Below are 24701 nucleotides of genomic sequence, written 5' to 3'. Positions count from 1 at the left end.
TTAAATAAATGATCCCTCGAAATAGCCTCGGAAATGTTCTATCAGTTACAATGTAACAAAGTTATTTACAATGTAACAACTTTGTTACATTGTAACTATGCCGCACCCGACGTCACTCGCCACTCAGCCGCCGCATACGCGTCTGCGCTGCACAGACCCGACAGAGCTCTGAGCTATATAGCTCAGAGCTCTCTAAGCATCTTTGAATTTGGGCTCCAAGGAGCCCCATTGGTCCTTAGCAGACCAATGGGGTTCCTTCAAATCAGAAGGTTTGCTGCGCGCGCAAAACTTTGCGCGCGGGAGTTCGTGCGAATTCCTTCAGATCACGCCTAAACTAAGTTTAGGCGTGATAAAGGGCTTTTCACAGGCGTGCAAAGTGTTTGCACCGCTTTGTGAATCAGGCCCATAGCGTGCACGGAGGCAGCCACCGGATCAAACAGAAGACCCGACCACCACCCGGATGCACATGGGCATCCGTATGTGCCAGCCGCCAGACAGCAGGTAATAGACCGTGACAATGCCCCCCCCCCCCCCCCCCCCCTTAGGGGCAGCCTCCGGATGCCCTTGAAGCTGGTTTGTCAGGAAAATTTTTATGAATCTTTTTGACCAGTAGGGGCGCATGAACATTTGAGGCTGGTTCCCAAGTATTGTCTTCAGGCCCATAATTCTTCCACTTGATCAAATACTGAAGATGACTACTTTTCCATCTGGAATTTAAAATTTCTTCCACCTCGAATTATTCCTCACCATCAACTATAACAGGAGGTTGAGGTAATGCATTCTGTCCAGATATAGCATCCGGCTGTACAGGTTTTAATAAAGACACATGGTAAACCAGGTGTATCCTGAATTTTCTTGGTAAGTCCAGTTCATAGGCTACTTTTCCAATCTTCCTCTTAATGGAAAACGGCCCAATTAATTTGGGTCCTAATTTCCGTGATGGACAGGACAACTTTAGATTTAGTGTAGAAAGTAGTACTGAATCACCCACCTTAAATCCCAAGTCACCTCTCCTATGATGATCGGCTTTCCTCTTGAAATCCTCTTGAGCTTGGGACATTGTTTTTTGTAATAACTGATTATTGCGGGATAGAAAATCGACCATCACACTGGTGGCAGGAGCTGATGTCTCAATAATCATATTAAGCAGAAAAGATGGATGAAATCCATAATTTGCAAAGAATGGTGATTGCTGAGTGGATGAATGGACTGAATTATTATATACAAATTCCACTGAGGGAAGTAAAAGAACCCAATTGTCTTGAGAGAAGGTGAACATCTGAGGCACTGTTCCAGAATCTGATTGGTGCGTTCCGTCTGACCATTTGATTGCGGATGGTAAGCTGATGAGAAGTAAGGTTGAATATTCAAAGGCTGAAATTTCCTTGGTGGGCCCTTAGTGTCCCAGTCTGACCCTGATTACTAGGTACTCATAGTGCCCGAATCAAGATCTGAAAGCTGTCTTCCACTCATCACCAGCTCTAATTCTTACCAAATTGTATGCACCCCTTAAATCTAGTTTTGTAAAAATCTTGGCTCCCCTTAATTTCTGAAAAAGTTCCGGCATCAAGGGCAATGGATATCTGTTCTTGATTGTTATTTTGTTCAATTCCATGTAATTAATACAAGGATGAAGTGGTTTGTCTTTCTTCTGAACAAAAAAGATACCTGCCCCTGCTGGCGAGGTGGAGAGTTGAATAAAGCCTTTCTTTAAATTGTCTTCAATGTATTCTTTTAGAGCATCCTGTTCAGGTTCAGATAAAGAAAACATCCGACCAAAAGGAATCGCTGCACCTGGAAGTAAGTCTATAGGGCAATCGTATGGACGATGGGGTGACAACTGATTTGCTTTCTTTTTGTCAAAGACGTCCAAAAATACATGATATTGTTTGGGAATTACATCTTGTAGAGCAGTAGTACATAATAGAGAGCCGGTGATGGTTGTTTGTTCTGATAGACAGTACTTCTTACAGTATGATTAAGGGAATGTTATTTCTCCAGAGGACCATTTGATGACAGGATCATGAGCTTGAAACCAAGGTAATCCCAGAATAACTGGATGAAAAGGGGAAGCAAGAAGATCAAATTTATGTACTTCCTGATGTCTTCCAAGAACTGAAGCAATAATGGGTATGGTTTCTAAGGTTACAGGTCCAGAACTAACTGTTGTACCATCGGCAAGGTGAATCTGAAGAGGGTTCTTTCCGGGCTGAGTTGGAAATAAATGATTAGTGGCAAAGGAAATGTCCATAAAACAACTACAGGCTCCAGAGTCAATGATTGCTAAGATTTCCAGGATTCTTCCAGGTAACTGAAAAAAGATAGGGACAACAAAATGATTAGTTGAAATTGAAGGAGGAACGGCTGGTTGGAATTTGAAGAAATCAGGATAATCTTCCTTACCCTGAGGACGGACTGGGCAAGATCTCAGGAAGTGACCAGTGGTTCCGCAGTAGAAACAAAGATTCCCATGTCTTCTTCTGGTCCTCTCTTCCTCTGAGAGAGGTGACCAAATAAGTCCAATCTGCCTTGGCTCGGGTTGATCATTAGAACCTGATAGAGCAGGAGGAGGTGGCAAGGTGGTGGGTGACCAGAAAGAGTGATTAACATCAGAACTGCTCTTCTCCAACTGACGTTCCCGATAGCGTCGGTCAATCTGGATAGCGGACAAGATAAGATTATCCAAGGTAGCAGGTATTCCCACACGAGCCAACTCATCCTTAATATATTCTGAAAGCGCCATTTTATACTGATGTTTCAAGGCAGGTTCGTTCCAATCTGTGTCGGCTGCCCAACGTCGGAACTCAGAAGTGATTTTTTCAACAGGTCTTTGACCCTGTCGCAGATGCTGAAGGGTAGCTTCGGCTGTGGCACCACGTTGATGATAATTGTATAGGATAGCCATATTATCAAGGAACCCCTGAGAGGTAGCGGGAGCCGTGTGTTCTTGATCCATTACATGATGAGCCCAAGACTGAGGTTCTCCCTGAAGCAGTGAGATTATAAATCCGACTTTGGTTTCTTCGTTCAAAAAGGTTCGGGGTTGCAAGGCAAAAACAAGCTGGCATGAATGTCGGAAGGCCCGAAATCGTGTTCGATCTCCTGAGAAACGTTCCGGAATTAGTACTCGTGGTTCAGGAGTGGGAACTATTGCTAAAGGTACTGGTTCAGCTGGAGCTGGATTACTTGCAGGAGCTAGATTAGGCACTGCTGGTGGGGTTGGATTTTCTCCACTGACTAAGGTATTCAGACGCCCCTCTATTTGAACATGACCAGATTGAAGTTCCTTGATTGCTTCGGTCAGAGAGGTTACTTGCTTGCACAGTGTGCTGAGAATATTTGCTGCCTCAGCGGTCTCCATTTGTGGGCTGTTGTATTCTGTCACGTACCTCAGATGCTGGAGACCGGTTTGCTGAGGGCAGCAACTCTTGCGGCTCGTCAACTGAAGCTCCTGGATTGGGAACAGGAATCTCCAGTAAACAAGGGGCAGGAGCGCTCGCTGGACCACTGGCATGACCAAGGAGGTTCTGGAGCACTCCCACAGGTCGAGTCTGGTACTGCAATGACTCAACAGTCAGGCAAATCCGTAGACAAGCGATGATTTGGTAATAGAGCAGGTTCTCAGACAGATCCGGGTCAGCAACACAGGTGGTTCTCGTACAAGCAAGGGTTCGGCAACAGGGTAGGTCCTCAGACAGGCAAAGGTCAGCAATGGAGCGGGTAGTCGTACAAAGCCGGGGTCGAAGCCAAATCGGGTAGTCAGATGAGCCGGGGTCAATAGCATAGCAGGAATCAGGCAGACAATAAGTCACGTCACGGGAGAGCACCCAGAACTTGCTGCAATACAACAGCACTGAGTACTGCTCTCTGCCATCTTATATAGGCCGTTTGGCGTGAACATGACGTCATGCGTCATTACGCACGCATGCGCACATCCCACGCGTATTTACTTACGTAACTTCATGCACTCGCGTACATCCGTCCGCATGCGTATGAACAGCACGTCCACCTCCACAACTTCCGGTGCAGAGGTAAACAATGCCACACATAGCATGCACGGAGACAGCCGCCGGATCAAACAGAAGACCCAACCACCACCCGGATGCATATGGGCATCCGTATGTGCCAGCCGCCAGACAGCAGGTAATAGACCGTGACACGCTGGCACATCCAAAGCTAATCTTTATTGGTTCCATGTAAAAGAATATGGCCAATATGGATTAACTTTGGATGTGCCAGCTCTTTTCTTTGTTGATTGAAGAGCCCCCTGACAGTCATCATGTACTTTATTGCTTGCCTGCTGATAAACTGACATTTCTTTCACATTCCTTTAAGAAAAATCATTCTAAAAATATTACAAGCAGCCAGGGCCGGATTTCTACTTTTACCGCCCAAGGCCAACCATCACCAGCCACCCCTTGATCAACATAACCCCTCCCCCCCTTTCCAGACTTACACAGATTATTATTGTTATAGATTTCACAGATTGCCCTAAAGAGAGAAGGATTGGGAAGAGTAATGGGAAGTGCACTTTTTTCTTTAAAACACAGAAAATAATATACCATATTATTATGTTAAAGAGAATCTGTACTCTTATATTCTTACACTAAAAAGCATACCATTCTATTCCTTATTTTCTCCTGTGCCCCTCTGTGCTGTTTCTGCCACTCTCTCCTGCAATCCTGGCTTGTAATTAACAGTTTTAGGCAGTGTTTACAAACAAACTAACCAGCTTGTGATAGGCTCACATAAACAGAGTGTGTGAGTCATACAGAGTGTGCAGGGGGCCTGCAGAGAGTGTGTATCGCTTCTATCCAATCACAAGCAGCCCTGCACATTCCACACATTCAAGCCTTAGCCTGACAGACACGACAGAGGAAAGGAGATAAGATTTATTACAGAGACAGTGCAATTAGGAAAGGCTGCAGTAAGCCAGAGCACATTAGAACCAGCATAGGAACTTATAGGATAGAAGAACTAAGGCTGAAAAATTTGTTACAGAGTCTCTTTAAAGGGTACCTATGAGAGCACAGAAACTTCTCCCATCCTCCTCCACTGCACCTATGCTGCCTAGAACCCTCCTGACAAATGTGACAAGAGTTTGTCAAAAATGTTCCCGTGGTCACACTCCCGTCTTTGTACGAGTGAGGCCACACTGTGCAGGTGCAAGTGCAGCCCACACCTGCACAACCGCACAAAGCTGCTTGTGCATGGCTTTTCTTCTCCATACACAAGTGGATTTGTGTTTCTATGCAGGCACTTGTACCTGCGCTGTGTGGCCTCACTTGTGCAGAGATGGGAGTGTGACACAAGAACATTTTTGACAAACTCTTGTTAGATAAGTTTGGCGGATCCCAGACTGCGGTCGGTGTGGTTGAAGAGGATGGGGAAAGCCCCTGGGAAAAAAACAACACATTAACACACACATATGCATGTTCGCACGCATGCACACACACACACACGTACATTGCTGGTGCAGGATTAAATTGACGCAAGAAGAAGAAGAAACATTGCCAGCACATAGCCTACCTACTAGCTGCTAGCTTTGGGAGTGCAAGTAGCAGAGCAAGAAGACTACCGCACTTGGTAACTGTGTCAGAAGCCCGGAGACAGAAGTTTGCTCTGTACACATGCTGCTGCTTGAAGTCGGCAATAGGGGGGCGGATTATCTCTAGCTTCTCTTCACACAGAATTCATGGTTAGCAGCTTTGGCATCAGTATATGCTAATGCACCTCACCTATGCCTGCCTGGCTACCTATACTTGGGCACCTATACCTGGCTACCTATACAGGGACACCTATGCCTGCCTGGCTACCTATACGTGGGCACCTATGCCTGGCTACCTATACAAAGGCACCTATGCCTGCCTGGCTACCTATACAGAGGCACCTATGCCTGGCTACCTATACTGGGGCACCTATGCCTACCTGGCTACCTATACTTGGGCACCTATGTCTGGCTACCTGTACTATGTCAGCCTGTCTACCTATACTTGGGCACCTATGTTTTGTTACCTAAACTGGGGCTCCTATGCCTGCCTGGCTACCTATTCTTGGGCATCTATGTCTGGCTTCCTATACTTGGGCATCTATGTCTGGCTACCTATACTTGGGCACCTATGCCTGGCTACCTATATTTGGGCACCTATGCCTGGCTACCTATATTTGGGCACCTATGTCTGCCAGGCTACCTATACTTGGGCACCTATGTTTTGTTACATAAACTTGGGCACCTATGCCTGCCTGGCTACCTATACTTAGGCACCTAGTTCAGCCTGGCTACCTATACTTGGGCACCTATGCCTGGCTACCTATACTGGGGCAACTATGCCTGCCTGGCTACCTATACTTGGGCACCTATGCCTGGCTACCTATACTGGGGCACCTATGTCTGCCTGGCTACCTATGCTTGGATATCTATGTCTGGCTACCTATACTTGGGCATCTATGTCTTGCTACCCATACTTGGTCACTGATGCCTGGCTACCTACCTATACTGAGGGAATTTTTTTGTTGTTGGTTGCACCACGGCTATAATGCACGCTTCAAAATGCCGGGTGCTGTGTGATCATTTCAAATTGGGGCGGGGGCACAACTGCACAAATTTGCTTCAGGCAGCAAAAAATCTAGAACTGGCCCTGCAAGTAGATTAATATTTTTTGTATCAGTTGTACAATTCTTTAGACATTGACTTATCACACTAAAGCCACAGCTATTTCTGTGAGCTGACCTCAGAAATCAAACTGTTAAATTATTAATTATGTGCCAGCCTGTTCCACGATACATCTTTAAGTGTATTGTTTTGTGTGCTTTGCTGTGTAGGAAAGCATGCTTTGCTAGTCTGACAACTTCAGTATTGTTAAACACCTTTAATAATGCAGTTTTTATACTAAAGGACATTGGAAAATAACCACTTTAAAATGACTCCTCTACTGGCTGTATAATGGATAGCAGTCATTATCCATTTTTGATTATTTTGTCATGCCAAAAAAAATCTGAAGGCATATACAGTAGTTTGATATATAGCAACAATAAGCCAGATCTCAAACCATTCCATTTTAATGAAAGTATGTTTTTAATTTTGTAATACTTAGTAATTAACAATTTTTCCAAAATCTTTTTTAACTGTGAATTTTCATGTTTGTAAAATAATTGATGCACCTGGTTTGCAGCGATGGTCTGGTTAAAGGACCACTATCACAAACAAATTTCAAAGCCAAAATAAATGTGTATGCCTATTAATAACTTGCATTTTTTTCCACAGTACAATGCGCTATAAATTACTTCTTTTTTTAAAGAATAAAGGAAATACTTAGAATCGTCGGTGAAGAGCTAAACTAGTCCAAAACCCGTCATATCTGTCAGAGTTGTATTGCCTACTGTATGTGACATGAACAAAGGAGAAATGTTGTTTATGTTGCATTTTATTTTGTGAAAAATGTACTTCTTACAATTATTTTTAAATAGTGATCCTTTAAGTCCTTTAGATGCCTGCTAGTATTATTACAAAAATGCGATGAGAAGCCCAATACAATAAACTATGTCTTCAGAACAGCAATGTACAGAGAATTATCAACAATCCATCTTTCCCCTCCAAAGTAAAATATCCTTACCCCTCTATAAGCTAGCAATCCTCCCAGTCCACCTCCCTGTTGCGTAAAATACAATTACTCCTTCATGTCCCAGCAGCATCCCCAACATATCTCCTCACAACATAAAAAATCCATACCTATGTCATAGTTACATAGTTATTTGGGTTGAAAAAAGACATACGTCCATCGAGTTCAACCAGAGAACAAAGTACAACACCAGCCTGCTCCCTCACATATCCCTGTTGATCTAGAGGAAGGCGAAAAACCCTTACAAGGCATGGGCCAATTAGCCCCAAAAGGGAAAAAATTCCTTCTCGACTCCAGATGGCAATCAGATAAAATCCCTGGATCAACATCATTGGGCATTACCTAGTAATTGTAGCCATGGATGTCTTTCATCGCAAGGAAAGCATCTAAGCCCCCTTTAAATGCACGTATAGAATTTGCCATAACTACTTCCTGTGGCAATGCATTCCACATCATAATCACTCTTACTGTAAAGAACCCTTTCCTAAATAAATGGCTAAAACGTTTTATCTCCATGCGCAGATCATGTCCTCTAGTCCTTTGAGAAGGCCTAGGGACAAAAAGTTCATCCGCCAAGCTTTTATATTGCCCTCTGATGTATTTCTACATGTTAATTAGATCCCCTCTAAGGCGTCTTTTCTCTAGACTAAATAAACCTAGTTTATCTAACCTTTCTTCTTAAGTGAGACCTTCCATCCCACGTATCAATTTTGTTGCTCGTCTCTGCACCTGCTCTAAAACTGCAATATCCTTCCTGTAATGTGGTGCCCAGAACTGAATTCCATATTCCAGATGTGGCCTTACTAGAGAGTTAAACAGGGGCAATATTACGCTAGCATCTCAAGTTTTTATTTCCCTTTTAATGCTTCCCAAATTTTGTTAGCTTTTGCTGCAGCGGCTTGGCATTGGGTACAATTATTTAACTTGTTGTCGATGAGTACTCCTAAGTCCTTCTCCAAGTTTGATGTCCCCAACTGTATTCCATTTATTTTGTATGGTGCTGGACCATTGGTATGACCAAAATGCATGACTTTACATTTTTTAACATTGAATTTCATCTGCAATTTATGTGCCCATGTAGCCATCCTATCCAGATCCTGTTGCAATATGTCACTATCTTCCTGAGAGTTGATGATTCTGCACAATTTTGTATCATCTGCAAAAATAGTAACATTGCTTTCTACTGCATCTACTAGGTCATTAATAAATACATTGAAGAGCACTGGACCCAGTACAGACCTCTGTGGGAACCCACTGCTAACAGTCACCCATTTTGAGTATGATCCACTGACCACAACTCTTTGTTTTCTGTCCATTAGCCAGTTCCCTATCCATGCACACAGACTCTTCCCCAGTCCTTGCATCCTCAACTTTTGCACCAGACTTTTGTGGGGAACAGTGTCAAAGGGCTTTGCAAAGTCAAAGTATATCACATCTACAGCATTCCCAATATCCACATTAGCGTTCACTACCTCATAAAAGCTGAGCATGTTAGCCAAACAGGACCTATCTTTAGTTTATTTTCTACTATGAAGTCATGTATAGTATCTCTTAGTAACCCCTCAAATAGTTTGCATACAACTGATGTTAAGCTTACAGGTCTTTAATTTCCTGGATCTGATTTTTTGCCCTTCTTAAATAATGGGAAAACGTGGGCTGTACGCCAATCCACTGGGACTCTGCCAGTTGAAAGAGAGTCACAAAAGATAAGATAAAGGGGTTTATCTATAACGGAACTTAATTCCCCTAGGACCCAAGGATGCATGCCATCCGGGCCAGGTGCCTCGTCTATTTTTAATTTATTTAGTCTTGCCTTCACTTCTTCCTGCGTTAAGTATTTAATATTACAATTGGAAGATTGAGACTCTTCTGCATCTGTAATTTGCAACAGTGATGTTTCCCTTGTGAAGACAGAAGCAAAGAAAGCATTTAATAACTCTGCCTTACCTTGGTCATCTACCATTATGGGAAATAGCACTTCTTAAGATGTGTCACTAATAAGATATTGCTTTATTTGAGAAAATGTGTAGTCAAAGGAATGTGGAGGCTGCTATCTTTGCTTTTTAGAAATGTTAGTTGCCTGACTGTCATGCAGATATGTAGACTTTGGTAGTCTCTGAGTCTCACATCTGCAACAAACCTCCAGCCAGAGGAATCAGACTTGAATTAGATCACTTTATCTGCCCTATCTATTCTGGGTCAAGGACCCAAACATTTTTAAAAAGAAAAGGATCACATAATTAATATAATGAATGCACTTATTGGTCAGTTGCTTCTTTGCCAGCATTCATTGCATGCCACTGCAAATATTTTTGATTGCGTCATGTGCATGTTATCCACAGTGTGAAACCAGCCTAGGGAGCCCAGGGTGAGAGACATGTGGAGGCTGCCATATTAATTTCCTTTTAAACAATTGACATTGGCCAGCTGAGCTTCTTATCCACTGACTCTAAGGACCCGTTTTCACTTCATTTGGATTCTGCAGCATTACTGTAAGGAAACGCGGAAATGCCGCCGTCTCTCAAGGTGAGGCGGCTGTTTCCGCGTCCAGCATGGCGTCACAACGCGGAAAAAACGCTGCATGCCGCATAGGCAGTGCGGCGGAATCCGCATCAGAGGCGGCCCCCGCACTAGATACATTGCATGACAGTACTGGTGTGGCTGGGACTGATAGTCCACCAAGATTCAGACTTACACGCGCGCGAGCAGAGAGGCAGAGTTTAAATAGCAGTTAGAAGGGTGTCGGCTGACCAGCTGGGTCAGCTGACAAATTCCACTGCTCTCATTGGACCAGCAATTAGGGAGGTCCTGGAAAGGTCCTAGAGTATATATACTGCTGGTTGTTCACTTGCTCTTTGTCTGGCGTACGATCACATATGTGGGAGCACCCAGATCCGTAGTCAGATCCTTAAGTGTGCCGGGACCAGCTGGAGCTGTAATCCTACACTTAGCTAGATTATTGATAGCTAAAGTACTAGTTTGATTGTGATTTTCTGTTATGACTTTTGCCTGCCTCGACTATCCTCCTGAACTCTGACCTTGTACCTCGATATTTCTGATACTCTGTTGCCGAACCTCGGCTCGTTCCTAGACTCTGTTTCTGCCTCCTGATTTTGTACCCCGATATATCTGATACCCCGTTGCTGAACCCTGCCTGTACTTTGACTCCGCCTTTGCCTACTGTATTTGTACTTTATCTGTCCGTGTGTGTACGACCTGGCTTGTCTGACCTCGAGAACCGACCTCACGATTGGAGGCGGTTCCCAGTCCTGTTAGTGACACTTCTTCCTGAGTGTCACTCTCGGACTTTCCTTCCTACTGTCAGTCTGACTCCTCCCGTCTTGGAGAGCTCAGGTCTGCGGAAGGAATCCGTGCAGTTCTCCTTGCTGCACTGAGGCCTAGGCCTCCTAGTGTTACTGTTACACCAAAACACTACACTCTACTCAGGCGAACAGAGGTTAGTTTGTATATCGGATTATCGGTGAGACTGCAGATCACTTATAATCTGGTATATATCTGTATTTCCGGCGATACTGCAGATCACCGGTAATCAGATACTCTCTGCGCCCACCGATCGTTACAGAACGCCAGACCACAAAAACGATGGAATCACGCACTGATCCTCTGACTGTGCTTACCACTTCGGTGGATAACATTCATCAAGCACTGGGCCAGCACAAAGCCTTAATTGATGCCTTATCAGGCTCTGTGAATACCCTACACACGTCAGTTGATTCAGTGCGATCCCCTCCTAGTGATGACATACGTATGCCTGTACCTGATACGTTTTCCGGCCACAAATCTGACTTCCGGAATTTCAGGAGTAGAGTGTTGTCATATTTCGAGTTGAGACCCCGATCCTCAGGGACTGAGGCCCAACGGGTCATCTTCATTAAAACCCTGCTGACTGGCGACTCCCAGTCCTGGGCATATAACCTGCCTTCTACCGATACAGCTCTAACCTCGGTAGAGGAATTCTTTAAGGCTATGGCCGTAATTTACGATGACCCTGACCTTGCTGCATCCTCTGAGCGGAAGCTCAAACTTTTGCGGCAAGGCAGAGGTTCGGTTGAGGATTATGCGGCAGAATTCCGCAGGTGGTCAGTCACTACTAGATTTGACAACTTTGCCTTAATGGATTACTTCTTGTCTGGGTTGTCAGAGGAGGTCTCCGACTTAATGTTAACCGTGCCTGAGCCCAAGACGGTTGATGAAGCCATATCATCGGCCATTCGAGTGGATCGCAGGTTGCGCCACCAGAGGCAGGCTAGGGGCAGTCACCGTGTCAGGGTGACATCGTACGCGGCACCATCCGCTACACCCCTAGTGACACCTTCTCCGCCTGTCTCACCCTCCCCGGCCTTGCCACCGCCCGAACCAATGCAGATTGGTCGGTCAAGGCTGACCCAGGTGGAACGAAGGCGGAGAATGACAGAACAGCTGTGCCTGTATTGTGCAGCAGCAGGGCATAGAGTGCGAAACTGCCCTAACAAGTCGGGAAACGAGTTTGCCTAGGAGTAGTGGGGGGTGACACCCTGGGCACGCAAATTGCACCCCTTAAAGAGAAAAAATTACTTCTCCCTTGTACGGTTACATGGGAGGATAAATCTGTATCCACTGAAGCCTTTATTGATTCTGGCTCAGCGGCTAATTTTATGAACTTCGAATTTGCTCAGGAGTTGGGCCTCCCACTCACTCCTGTGAGACCCCCCATTCAGGTTACGGCAGTGGACGATTCCCCTCTGCAACGGAATCGTGCCCTGTCACAGACTCCGATGGTGAGACTTACCATAGGGGTTCTGCATGGGGAAGAATTACAATTTTTTGTGCTGCACATGTCAACCTCCACTATTATCTTAGGCATGCCGTGGTTGCAAGTCCATTCACCGCACATCGACTGGGCCACGGGTCAGTTAACCTCCTGGTCTCCCCATTGTTTTCATCAGTGTTTGGGGAAGCTAACATTGGGGCAAACCAGAATTCAGGTGGAAGGGGTACCAGACCAGTATGCTGAATATTCTGATGTTTTCTGCCCTAAAGCTGCCGATAAATTGCCTCCACATCGCCCTTTCGACTGTCCCATTGATCTCCGTTCTGGTTGTGTACCCCCCCGGGGTCGTTTGTACAATTTGTCGGGGCCCGAAAAATTGGCGATGCAGGAGTACATTAGGGAGAATCTGGCCAAAGGCTTTATTCGGCCGTCCCGGTCGCCTGCTGGGGCAGGCTTCTTCTTTGTAAAAAAGAAAGACGGAGGTCTGCGGCCTTGCATTGACTACCGCGGTCTCAACAAGATTACAGTAAAAAATCGCTATCCGCTACTCTTGATAGACGATCTTTTTACACAAATCACTGGCGCCAAGATCTTTTCTAAGCTGGATTTGCGAGGTGCGTACAACCTGGTACGCATAAGAAAGGGCGATGAATGGAAGACGGCCTTTAATACACCAGACGGGCATTATGAGTACCTGGTAATGCCCTTCGGGTTATGTAATGCCCCGGCCGTCTTCCAGGAACTCATCAACGAGGTCTTCAGAGAGGTGTTGGGAAGATTTGTTCTAGTTTATCTAGACGATATTCTTATCTTCTCCAACAGTCTCTCTGAACATAGGACCCATGTGAGGTTCGTTTTGAACAGACTAAGGCAGAATCTATTGTATGCTAAGTTAGAAAAATGTATCTTCGAGGTAACATCTGTCGCTTTCCTGGGGTACATAATCTCTACTACTGGCCTGTCCATGGATCCGGCCAAGGTCTCCACTGTGTTAGAATGGCCTCAGCCGGTAGGCTTGAAATCGCTTCAGCGGTTTCTTGGCTTTGCCAACTATTATAGGAGGTTCATAAAGGGGTACTCTACGGTGATTTCTCCACTTACCAGTCTCACCAAGAAGGGTGCAGATACCACTCACTGGTCTCCCGAGGCGTTACAGGCTTTTGCCACCCTGAAGGGCTTATTTTGTTCTGCACCCATCCTCAGGCATGTGGATACGTCTTTTCCTTTTATTGTTGAGGTGGATGCCTCAGAGGTCGGGGTGGGGGCTGTGCTGTCTCAGCGATCTGGCTTGTAGGGTAGATTGCACCCGTGTGCCTACTTCTCCCGTAGATTCTCCCCTGCGGAAAGGAACTACGATATTGGCAACAGAGAGCTCTTAGCCATTAAGTTAGCCTTCGAGGAATGGCGACACTGGTTAGAGGGAGCGGAGCATACGGTCACGGTTTACACTGACCATAAAAATCTAGAATACATCGAGGGAGCTAAGAGGTTGAGCCCTCACCAGGCTCGTTGGTCATTATTTTTTTCTCGATTCTCTTTCATTATTACGTATACACCGGGTAGCAAGAACACTAAGGCGGATGCCTTGTCCAGGTGCTTTGAGTCAGAGACAGCACAGCCCTCCATTCCAGAGACTATTGTTCCCCAGAGGTTGGTACTGGCCGCAACAGAGACTTGGGAGGATTGGAAGGGGACTTTAATTCCCTTCCAACAAGACATCCCAGAAGGAAAACCCGCAGGGGTGCTGTTCATTCCGCTACCGTTCCGTCTCCAGGTTCTAGAGATGTTCCATACGCATAAAAATGCTGGGCATCCTGGAGCATCTAGAACACAGGATCTGGTAGCTAGATGTGCTTGGTGGCCTTCCTTGGCAGCTGATTGCAAGGAATTCGTGAGGGAATGTGCGGTTTGTGCTAAGAGTAAACCCTCCCGGCTGGCACCTGTGGGTACCTTGCAGCCTTTACCCACCCCGAGTGAGCCATGGACCCATTTGTCCATGGATTTTGTAGGTGAACTTCCCAAGTCAGAAGGCATGTCGGTCATTTGGGTGGTAGTCGACCGCTTCAGTAAAATGGCCCATTTCGTGCCCTTGAAAGGACTCCCCTCGGCCCAGGAATTGGCTGACCTGTTTATCACACATGTGTTCCGGCTGCACGGCATTCCGGAAAACATAGTGTCGGATCGGGGAGTCCAGTTCATTTCTAAATTCTGGAGGGCATTCTGCCAACAAATGGGCATGAAGTTGTCATTTTCATCGGGCTACCACCCACAGACCAATGGGCAAACGGAGAGAATCAACCAGTCTTTGGAGCAATTCTTGAGGTGCTATGTTGCAGAAACACAGAACGACAGGGTCAAATTTCTGCCTTTCGCGGAGTTCGCACAAAACAATTTAAGAAGCTCCTCCACCGGATTCTCTCCATTCCAGGTGGTGTCTGGAAGATTGCCCAAGTTCTCACCATTGCCAGTGGCCTCCTCTCCGTTTCCAGCTTTGGAAGCCTGGCAGAGATCTTTTAAAGATATTTGGCGCACGGTGAGAGATAATTTACGAAAAGCTTTTGTTAATCAAAAGGGTCAAGCTGATAAGAGACGTTCAGTAGAGTGGAGCTTCCAACCTGGAGACTTGGTTTGGGTGTCTACACGTCATTTGGCTCTGAAACAACCTTCTGACAAACTTGGTCCCAGGTTCGTGGGCCCATTCCCTGTGACTAGGAAGATCAACGATGTCACATATACCGTTGATCTTCCCACCAGCATGCGGGGAGTGAGGTCTTTCCATGTATCACTTCTCAAACCCGCAGTCCAGCTGGGTCCCACTCCTCCTCCTCCTGTCTTAGTCAATGCCCAACCCGAGTATGAGGTGGAAAAAATCATAGATTCACGTACTGTACAGAACTCGGTGCAGTATCTCGTACATTGGAAGGGGTACGGCATTGAGGAGAGGCAATGGGTACCTGGGAACCGCATGCATGCGGATGAGTTAGTGAGGGAATTTCATACGGTACATCCAGAAAAGCCTGAAAGGAGTTGTCCGGAGTCCACTCCTCGGGGGGGGGGGGGGGTACTGTAAGGAAACGCGGAAATGCCGCCGTCTCTCAAGGTGAGGCGGCTGTTTCCGCGTCCAGCATGGCGTCACAACGCGGAAAAAACGCTGCATGCCGCATAGGCAGTGCGGCGGAATCCGCATCAGAGGCGGCCCCCGCACTAGATACATTGCATGACAGTACTGGTGTGGCTGGGACTGATAGTCCACCAAGATTCAGACTTACACGCGCGCGAGCAGAGAGGCAGAGTTTAAATAGCAGTTAGAAGGGTGTCGGCTGACCAGCTGGGTCAGCTGACAAATTCCACTGCTCTCATTGGACCAGCAATTAGGGAGGTCCTGGAAAGGTCCTAGAGTATATATACTGCTGGTTGTTCACTTGCTCTTTGTCTGGCGTACGATCACATATGTGGGAGCACCCAGATCCGTAGTCAGATCCTTAAGTGTGCCGGGACCAGCTGGAGCTGTAATCCTACACTTAGCTAGATTATTGATAGCTAAAGTACTAGTTTGATTGTGATTTTCTGTTATGACTTTTGCCTGCCTCGACTATCCTCCTGAACTCTGACCTTGTACCTCGATATTTCTGATACTCTGTTGCCGAACCTCGGCTCGTTCCTAGACTCTGTTTCTGCCTCCTGATTTTGTACCCCGATATATCTGATACCCCGTTGCTGAACCCTGCCTGTACTTTGACTCCGCCTTTGCCTACTGTATTTGTACTTTATCTGTCCGTGTGTGTACGACCTGGCTTGTCTGACCTCGAGAACCGACCTCACGATTGGAGGCGGTTCCCAGTCCTGTTAGTGACACTTCTTCCTGAGTGTCACTCTCGGACTTTCCTTCCTACTGTCAGTCTGACTCCTCCCGTCTTGGAGAGCTCAGGTCTGCGGAAGGAATCCGTGCAGTTCTCCTTGCTGCACTGAGGCCTAGGCCTCCTAGTGTTACTGTTACACCAAAACACTACACTCTACTCAGGCGAACAGAGGTTAGTTTGTATATCGGATTATCGGTGAGACTGCAGATCACTTATAATCTGGTATATATCTGTATTTCCGGCGATACTGCAGATCACCGGTAATCAGATACTCTCTGCGCCCACCGATCGTTACAATTTCCCTGCATGCGAGCTGCACGGGGAAAACCTGCTTATTCCTGTAATGGCTTGCCATCCAGATGGCACTGCTGTGAAACTCGGGATGGCATGCCCCTGGATCCTTATGGCTGTGTATGGCACGGCTAAGCGATTCGGGCTGCGGTTTTGCAGTAGTATGGGAGCCGCTGCAGGACAGGAAACGCCCATGGCTCTTAGTGAAAATAGACTCTTAGACTTTTTAAACATAGACTCCGAACAAGCATGCAGGTCAGATATTTCTGACAAAAATCTGACAAGATTAGCTACGTTTGTTTTAGGTTTCTGATTCAGAAACTACTGACCAGAAAGATCAGCTGGACTGCCAGGCAACTGGTGTTTTAAAAAAGGAAATACATATTGCAGCCTCCATATGTCTCACACTTCGGGTTCTCTTTAGGATCAGTCTCGGCACTTTAAGGGAAACATATATTAAAAGAAGTGAAGAGACTGTCATTTTTGCCAGAATTATGCACTTTTCATGCAAATGTATGCAGCTTGAAAATGGACTAGTAGATTCCCACCTCAGCAGAATTTGATGGGTGCATTTTCAAACTACAAATATTTACATGCTAAATTTGCTAGGAGTAGTAACTGAGATGTAAATAATTCTGAGTTGATCTAGCTTTATACCTGCATTATGTAATTTACCACTCCTAGCAACCATGTCATGTGACTGTGAACAGAAAAGGAATGGCGATATGAAAGTACTTTTAAACACATTTATTGTATGTTAATAAATAATTTATATTTCTGAAGTCTGTTTCTATGCTATGCGCTATAAGAATAGATCCATGGCTTGTGCATGCTTGCTCCATTTTAGTGACACAGATATTAAAATTTCAAGCCCAGATCTTCAGCAGCAGATGGCATCTCCAATTTATGCGAAATCCATTTATTTAAAAACAACACTGTCAAAGTGTTTCAGAAGCTAGTTTGAAATAAATGCCAAGTCAATTTGAACTTAATTTTGCCCAAACCAAATCACTAGATAACCCGAATTTCCCTGAAAACATATCTTCACTCTTAGCTGTTGCAACTCCTTTGTTTACATTTTTGACTGCAGAGGACTTACATGTTTTTTGCTGAATTTTATCTGTTTTTTTGTCTTCCAGTGGAATGTTTGATGATGGCACTCACACCTACACGATACATCCAATAGACATAAATCACAATTGTGTAAGTATTCCTAATGATAAAAAGCTAATATTTATAACACTTGTGGTGGTGAGGTGGTCGCTTACATACTAATAATTATGGGCTTCCGTGCATATTTAATGCAAATTGTAGGCAGCTCAGAATTTGGCCTGTGACATGGTCTTTGTATTGATTTTGATTGGCTCAATTTCAAGTTGCATACAATTTGCATTCCAATTGCATGCAATTCGGAATCATTAGTATTTCATTAATCACTTTTAGTTATGATATGGACAAATGCTTTACTATAGGTAGTGAACATCTGTGTATGTTGAATGGGAATCCATGCATGTAAAGCAGGGCAATCCATATAGAATCAAACCAAAGACATATGTGGAACTGAAGCAGTAAGGCAAAGGCACTAGAGATGGTCCGAACCTCTGATTTTTGGTTCGCGAACCTACCATGAAAGTTCGGTTCGCAGGAACTTTTGCGAACCGCAATAGAATTCAATAGGGAGGCGAACTTTGAAAACAAGAAACATTTATGCTGGCCAGAAAAGTGATGGAAAAGATGTTTCAAGGGGTCTAACACCTGAGTTTTTTCAGTGACTACAAGAGGGGAAAAAAAATCTAAAAAAAAACTTATCGTTTTTGAAAAAATCGATTTGAATATTCTTCTTCTGACCATGGGAAAATTAACCGCCCGCCGATTTAGTGGTTAATAGCAAAGCCCCTTTAAAAGCTAGAAACACCAAATTGCTGGGAATGTTAAGAAGAACAGTGGGAACAAGAGGAAAACATTTTTTTCAAAAAGACCTTATAGTTTTTGAGAAAATCGATTTTAAAGTTTCAATGTAAATTCTCCTTCTGACCGTGGGAAAATATACCCCCGCCGACTTTAACGGTTAATAGCAAAGCCCCTTTGAAAGCTAGCAACACCAAAATTGCTGGGAATGTTAAGAAGAATAGTGGGAACAAGAGGAAAACAAAATTTTTCAAAAAGACATTATACTTTTTGAGAAAATCAATTTTAAAGTTTCAAAGAAAAAAGAGTCGATTCGTTAAAAAGAATGATTCATTAAAAAGATCCAGCTCATTCATGAGCCGTTAGTATAGCAGAGAATGCGTCCTGAGCATGACGTGAAGCTGCCGGCTCCGCTGCTGTCTCCCCCACCTGCCTGCACCTGTCAACCCCCACCTAGGCTGGCACATGGGTGCACTGGGTGCCAGGCTAGGTGAGGGTGACAGGTGAGGAGGTGGGGAGAGACAGCGGGAGCCGCCAGCTATGCGTCCCAAAGGACGCATTCTCTGCTATGTGGGGGGCGTCGGAGATCTTCAATCAACGTAATTGAAGATCTCAACGTAAGAGGATACATTATTCGTTGGATCGTTTACCGAGGATATTGGCGTGGGAAAAATATTTTAAAGGTACAGGTAAGTATTTCTGGTTAATTACGAAAATTAAAGGACTTTTTTTCATGGTTCGTTGTGTTTTTATTTCATTTAACCCTTTGTGGAAATGGGTAAGGGGTACTTTGTACCCCTATACTCATATTTCCTGGGAGGGGGGGTGGGCATCTGGGGTCCCCTTCTTAAAGGGGACTCCCAGATGCCACCATGAATCCCCCCAGGGAGTCGTCGCCCCCACCTCCTCCTGGGGCACCTGAGGTCTGGAAGAGCCCCTTGTCCATGGATTGGGCAAGGGCTCGGGGAGGGGGGGGAGGGGAAGGCTTGGCTGCCCCTCCCCCCGGAGCCCCCCCCCCCCATACCATGGACCATGCGGCCTGGTATAGCTCAGGATGCGAAGCCCCAGTCGACCGGGGCTCCGCATTCTGGCTATCCCAGCCTGCATGGGGGACAAGGGGTTACAGAGGCTCGGGAGGGGGGACCCCACGTCATTTTTTTTTTCAGATTTCCCACACTCAGCACATAAAAATAATATATATATATATATATATATATATATATATATATATATATATTTTAAAGGACTTACGAGACCACAAGTATGAAAAAAGTTAAATACCATTTCATAATCCAGATCCATGCAGGATGCCATCCGCGCCCTCCCGTTTATTCCGCCATGGCACCCGCAGTAATACCGGCCCCGGTCGGGTCCGGACCCCTCCGAACGGGTCAAGTTCTCATTCCCCCCTCAATATGGCCGCCACAGATTGCCACGGCTGCGCAGTCCGCATAGACACAATTGTGGCTGCGCAGCTCTAGGACCTCCTCCCGATGTGTCCGATGTATGCATGCATATTGATGACGCGGTGAGAGGAGGCCCTAGAGCTGCGCAGCCGCAATCGCGTTTATGCGGACGGCACAGCCGCAGCAATCTGTGGCGGCCATATTGAGGTGGGAATGAGAACCCGACCCGTTCGGAGGGGTCGGGACCCGACCAGGGCCGGTATTACTGCGAGAGCTATGGCGGAATGAACGGGAGGGCGAGGATGGCCTCCTCTACGGATCTGGATTATGAAATGGTATTTAACTTTTTTCACACTTATCGCCTCGTAAGTCCTTTAAAAAAAAAAAAAAAAAAAAATATATATATATATATATATATATATATATATATATATATTTATATTTTTTTATTTTTTTTTGTGCTGAGTGTGGGAAATCTGAAAGGAAAGTGGGAAATCTGAAAAAAAAATGACATGGGGTTCCCCCTCCCGAGCCTCTGTAACCCCTTGTCCCCCATGCAGGCTGGGATAGCAAGAATGCGGAGCCCCGGTCGACTGGGGCTTCGCACCCTGAGCTATACCAGCCTGCATGGTCCATGGTATGGGGGGGCTCCGGGGGGGAGGGGTGGCCAAGCCCTCCCCTCCCCCCGAGCCCTTGTCCAATCCATGGACAAAGGACTCTTCCCCACCTCGGGGCGGTTCGTGGTGGCATCTGGGAGTCCCCTGTAAGAAGGGGACCCCAGATGCCCACCCCCCTCCCAGGAGAAATGAGTATAGGGGTACAAAGTACCCCTTAACCATTTCCACAAAGGGTTAAATGAAATAAAAACACAACCACAAAAAAAGTCCTTTAATTTTCTTAATTAACCAGAAATACTTACCTGTACCTTTAAAAAAAATTTCCCACGCCAATATCCTCGGTAAACGATCCAACGAATAATGTATCCTCTTATGTTGCAATCTTCAATGAAGTTGATTGAAGATCTCTGACACACCCCACATAGCAGAGAATGTGTCCTTTGGGACGCATAGCTGCTGGCTCTGCTGTCTCTCCCCACCTGCCTTCACCTGTCACCCTCACCTAGGCTGGCACCTAGTGCACCCATGGGTTCACTAGGTGCCAGCCTAGGTGGGGGTTGACAGGTGCAGACAGGTGGGGAGAGACAGCAGCGGAGCCAGCAGCTTCACGTCCTGCTCAGGACTCATTCTCTGCTATACTAACGGCTCATGAATGAGCCGGATCTTTTTAATGAATCATTCTTTTTTAATGAATCTACTCTTTTTTCTTTGAAACTTTAAAATCGATTTTCTCAAAAAGTATAAAGTCTTTTTGAATTTTTTTTCCCTCTTGTTCCCACTGTACTTAACATTCCCAGCAATTTTGGTGTTTCTAGCTTTCAAAGGGGCTTTGCCATTAACCCTTAAAGTCAGCGAGGGTATATTACCCCCATGGTCAGAAGGCGATTTTACATTGAAACTTTAAAATCGATTTTCTCAAAAACTATAAGGTCTTTTTGAAAAAAAAAATCCTCTTGTAGTCCTCCTCTACATACCCTGCAAATTTGGTGTTTTTACTATGTAAGGGGAATTTGCTATTAACCGCTAAAGTCGGCGGGCATTAAAGTCTATGGGAAAAATGCGAACCAAACTTTTTTGAAAAAAAGTTCCTGGTTCACTGCGAACGCAAACCACTGAAGTTCACCGGGAACCGTTCGCCGGTGAACCGCTTGGGCCATCTCTAAAAGGCACCTGTTAATAGAGAACCTTAACTTTTGATTTCCTGTATTTCACCATATTAGTGACTAGACACTGATTTATTTCCTTAAAGTCAAATTCCATACAGCATATTATTTATAAAACTTAGCAAATTAGGATACAAGTAACTTGGTTGTCTGTTTTAGGAGAGCACAAGGTGCCCTAAAAAGTATAAAACACTTAAAAACAGTTTAAAATGTAAGAGGAACTTACCTTGGGGCAAGTATTGCACTGCTAGGAGTGCCTCACAATTTTTTTATGATCAGAGGGTAGAGTTGTCAAGAACATAGAATTTTCCGTTTGTGAACAGCAAATGCGAACTTCCGCAAATGTTTGCGAACATGCAAACCACTATAGACTTCAATGGACAGGCGAATTGTAAAACCTACAAAGATTGTTCCTGGCCACAAAAGTGATGGAAAAGTCGTTTCAAGGGGTCTAACACCTGGACTGTGGCATGCCAGAGACGGATCCATGTCAAAAGTCCTACCCAAAATTATGAAGTTGACGCAAAGTCGGGTTTTAAACCCCAAAGGGCAGAAATCACATTATGCACAGTTGTGGGTGTCGGCTGTGGAAGCAGGAAATTTGGGCGCATGAGGCAGGTGGACAAAAAGGGCGCCGCCATTCACTCCCATAATAAATATCGTTTAATGGGCGCCCAACAGGAAAAAAGGGCGCCGGAGAAAAATAACGTTTTACAAGCGGCGCCCGGAGACTTTTAATGTTTTATAACTGCTTCTCATGATTACACATTATTTAATGATTTATAATTTTTTAAACATTATTTTTAAACGAAAAACAGTGCAATATTTTTTTTAAAACATTATTTTTAAACGAAGAACAGCACAATATTTCTTTAAAACATTATTAATGCTTATCACAGGGGGGTCTTAGGTTTAGGCACCACTAGGGGGGTCTTAAGTTTAGGCACCACCAGGGGGGTCTTAGGGTTAGGCACCACCAGGGGGGTCTTAGGTTTAGGCACCACCAGGGGGGTCTTAGGGTTGGGCACCACCGGGGGGGGGTCTTAGGTTTAGGCACCACCAGGGGGGTCTTAGGGTTAGGCACCACAAGGGGGGTCTTAGGTTTAGGCACCACCAGGGGGGTCTAGGGGTTAGGGGTAGGTACAGGGAGGGTTCTGTGTGAGAGTAGGGTTAGGTATAGTTTTAGTAAAATTCTTATTAATCTTTTATAAAACGTTATTATACATTTCACTTTTTAAACATGGAAGATTAACGTTTTTACAATTGCCGATTTCATACACATTATTTTTTTGATTTCTAACTTTATAAAACATTATTTTTAAACAAAATATAGGACAATGTTTTTTTAAACGTTATTCATGTTTATCGTTTAAAACTCTGCGCCCTTTTTTCCCGGCGCCCTTTTTTAACGTATGTGTCGGCTGTGGAGTGTCACACACAGAGAAATGCAATAGTACTATCAGAATACAGTGAAATTATAATGCACTGTAGTGGTACTGTGAGTGCAACTTAATGTAGCAACAGCGGTAGTGTGCACACAGCTCTGGGTGCCAGTGGGCTGTTGAGTGTCACACAAAAAAAACACAGGAGACCGATGTACTAGCCCTCAAAAGGTGCTTTCACAGCAAGTGAGGAACAAGAACACAGGCCTAGCTAATGCTTTCCCTACCTATCTGCAGCAAGTCTGACCCTGCTCTCACTAACAGTCAGCAGCCAGCAGAGAATGAATCCAATATGGCCACCGCAACTGCTTTGTAATAGGGGGTCCAGGAGTCCAGGAGGGGATGCTAGCTGATTGGCTGCCATGTGTCTTCTGCTGACTTTGAGATAAGGGGTCAAAGTTTGGCTCCATGATGATGTATAGGGGGCGGGTCGAACACGCCATATGTTCGCAGTTTGCAGAGAACGTGAACATCGGAAATTCGCCAGGAATTGTCCGCTGGCGAATTGTTTGGCCCATCTCTATTAGAGGGTACGAACAAATATAAGTAGGACATTTTACAACATCTATCCAGAATCAACAATACCTTTTCTGTTTTCGCACTTGATTTGCTTTGAACAATGACACATCAAAGGCATGTAGGAATACATGGGAAAAATATTTTCACTTCTCAGAAGGAATAAAACACTTTTTTAATGATAAGTAATTGCGCAGAGAAATTTGTTCAACTGGGTCAATTGTTTTTTTTAAAGGATGACATAGAGGCAAAAGACTGTCTGTATAGGCCCAGATAGCTAGATAATGAAGGGTGGTCACCCGTCTACTTTTTATTTCTTCATTTTAGTAACTTTGCCTATTCCATATCTAGCTAAGCATATTGTGTTCTACCTTTTTGTTCTTTTTATGGAATATCAAAAACATTTTAATTCCTTAAACTAACGAAAAAATCTTAAGAAAAAAACAATTGGCTTTACAGTTCCTTTACAATTAGATCAATAGAACTATCTTGTCCTCATATACATTTATTTGAACAGAATAAATACAACACAGTCATATTCTTCTTTATTTGTTTGACAGTAACACACAAATGTTTAATTTGTACAAGTAGGTCATACTGATTATATGAACCTATGTATGCACTGTTGTAAATGAAATACTACCATGGTAAACGTGTTTTTTTTCTGGATATGGTGGTTTTACATTCTAGTCTACTATTTGGGTATTCTTAGGAGTATTGTACTTTATCTGACAGTGAATGTTCTGCTTGGGGGAGCACATCAGCTTATGCAAAGAATGTTTGTGCTGATTCATTCTTGTCAGCTAAGCTTGATGGCTCCCTTCAGAGGAATGGGATGTTTCCAGAGACATTAGAAATCCACCATCCAAAACTTTAGAAATGGTTCTGAAGTCAGCAGATGACTGCCTCTCTGTTTCTCTGAGGATTTTTTCTTCCATATACGTTTGTCAAAAGAACATACAGTAGTAAAAAAAAATAGTTGCATTTTGATTGCTCGAGATTACAAAAAAACAAGTAGTATTATGAAATGGTTTAATAATTGCAGCCAGCCTTAGTGTGAAGCTAATTTACCGTATATTATATTCTGAGAAAATGTTGTGATATTCTG

General features: G+C 44.7%; 1 protein-coding gene across 10 annotated transcripts in view; it reads left to right on the top strand.

Annotated features, from left to right (window-relative positions):
• ADAM23 (ADAM metallopeptidase domain 23) overlaps positions 1-24701 on the top strand; it is a 468543-nt gene that overhangs the window by 270650 nt on the left and 173192 nt on the right. For all 10 annotated transcript variants that reach the window (XM_068244982.1, XM_068244983.1, XM_068244981.1 and 7 more), the window contains one exon: positions 17681-17744. In XM_068244982.1, the coding sequence (XP_068101083.1) occupies positions 17681-17744 (64 nt within the window). The remainder of the gene's footprint in view (positions 1-17680; positions 17745-24701) is intronic.

This window comes from Hyperolius riggenbachi, chromosome 7 (assembly GCF_040937935.1).
Source record: "Hyperolius riggenbachi isolate aHypRig1 chromosome 7, aHypRig1.pri, whole genome shotgun sequence".
Lineage (NCBI taxonomy): Eukaryota > Metazoa > Chordata > Amphibia > Anura > Hyperoliidae > Hyperolius > Hyperolius riggenbachi.
This window is presented reverse-complemented; position numbering and strand designations above follow the sequence as displayed.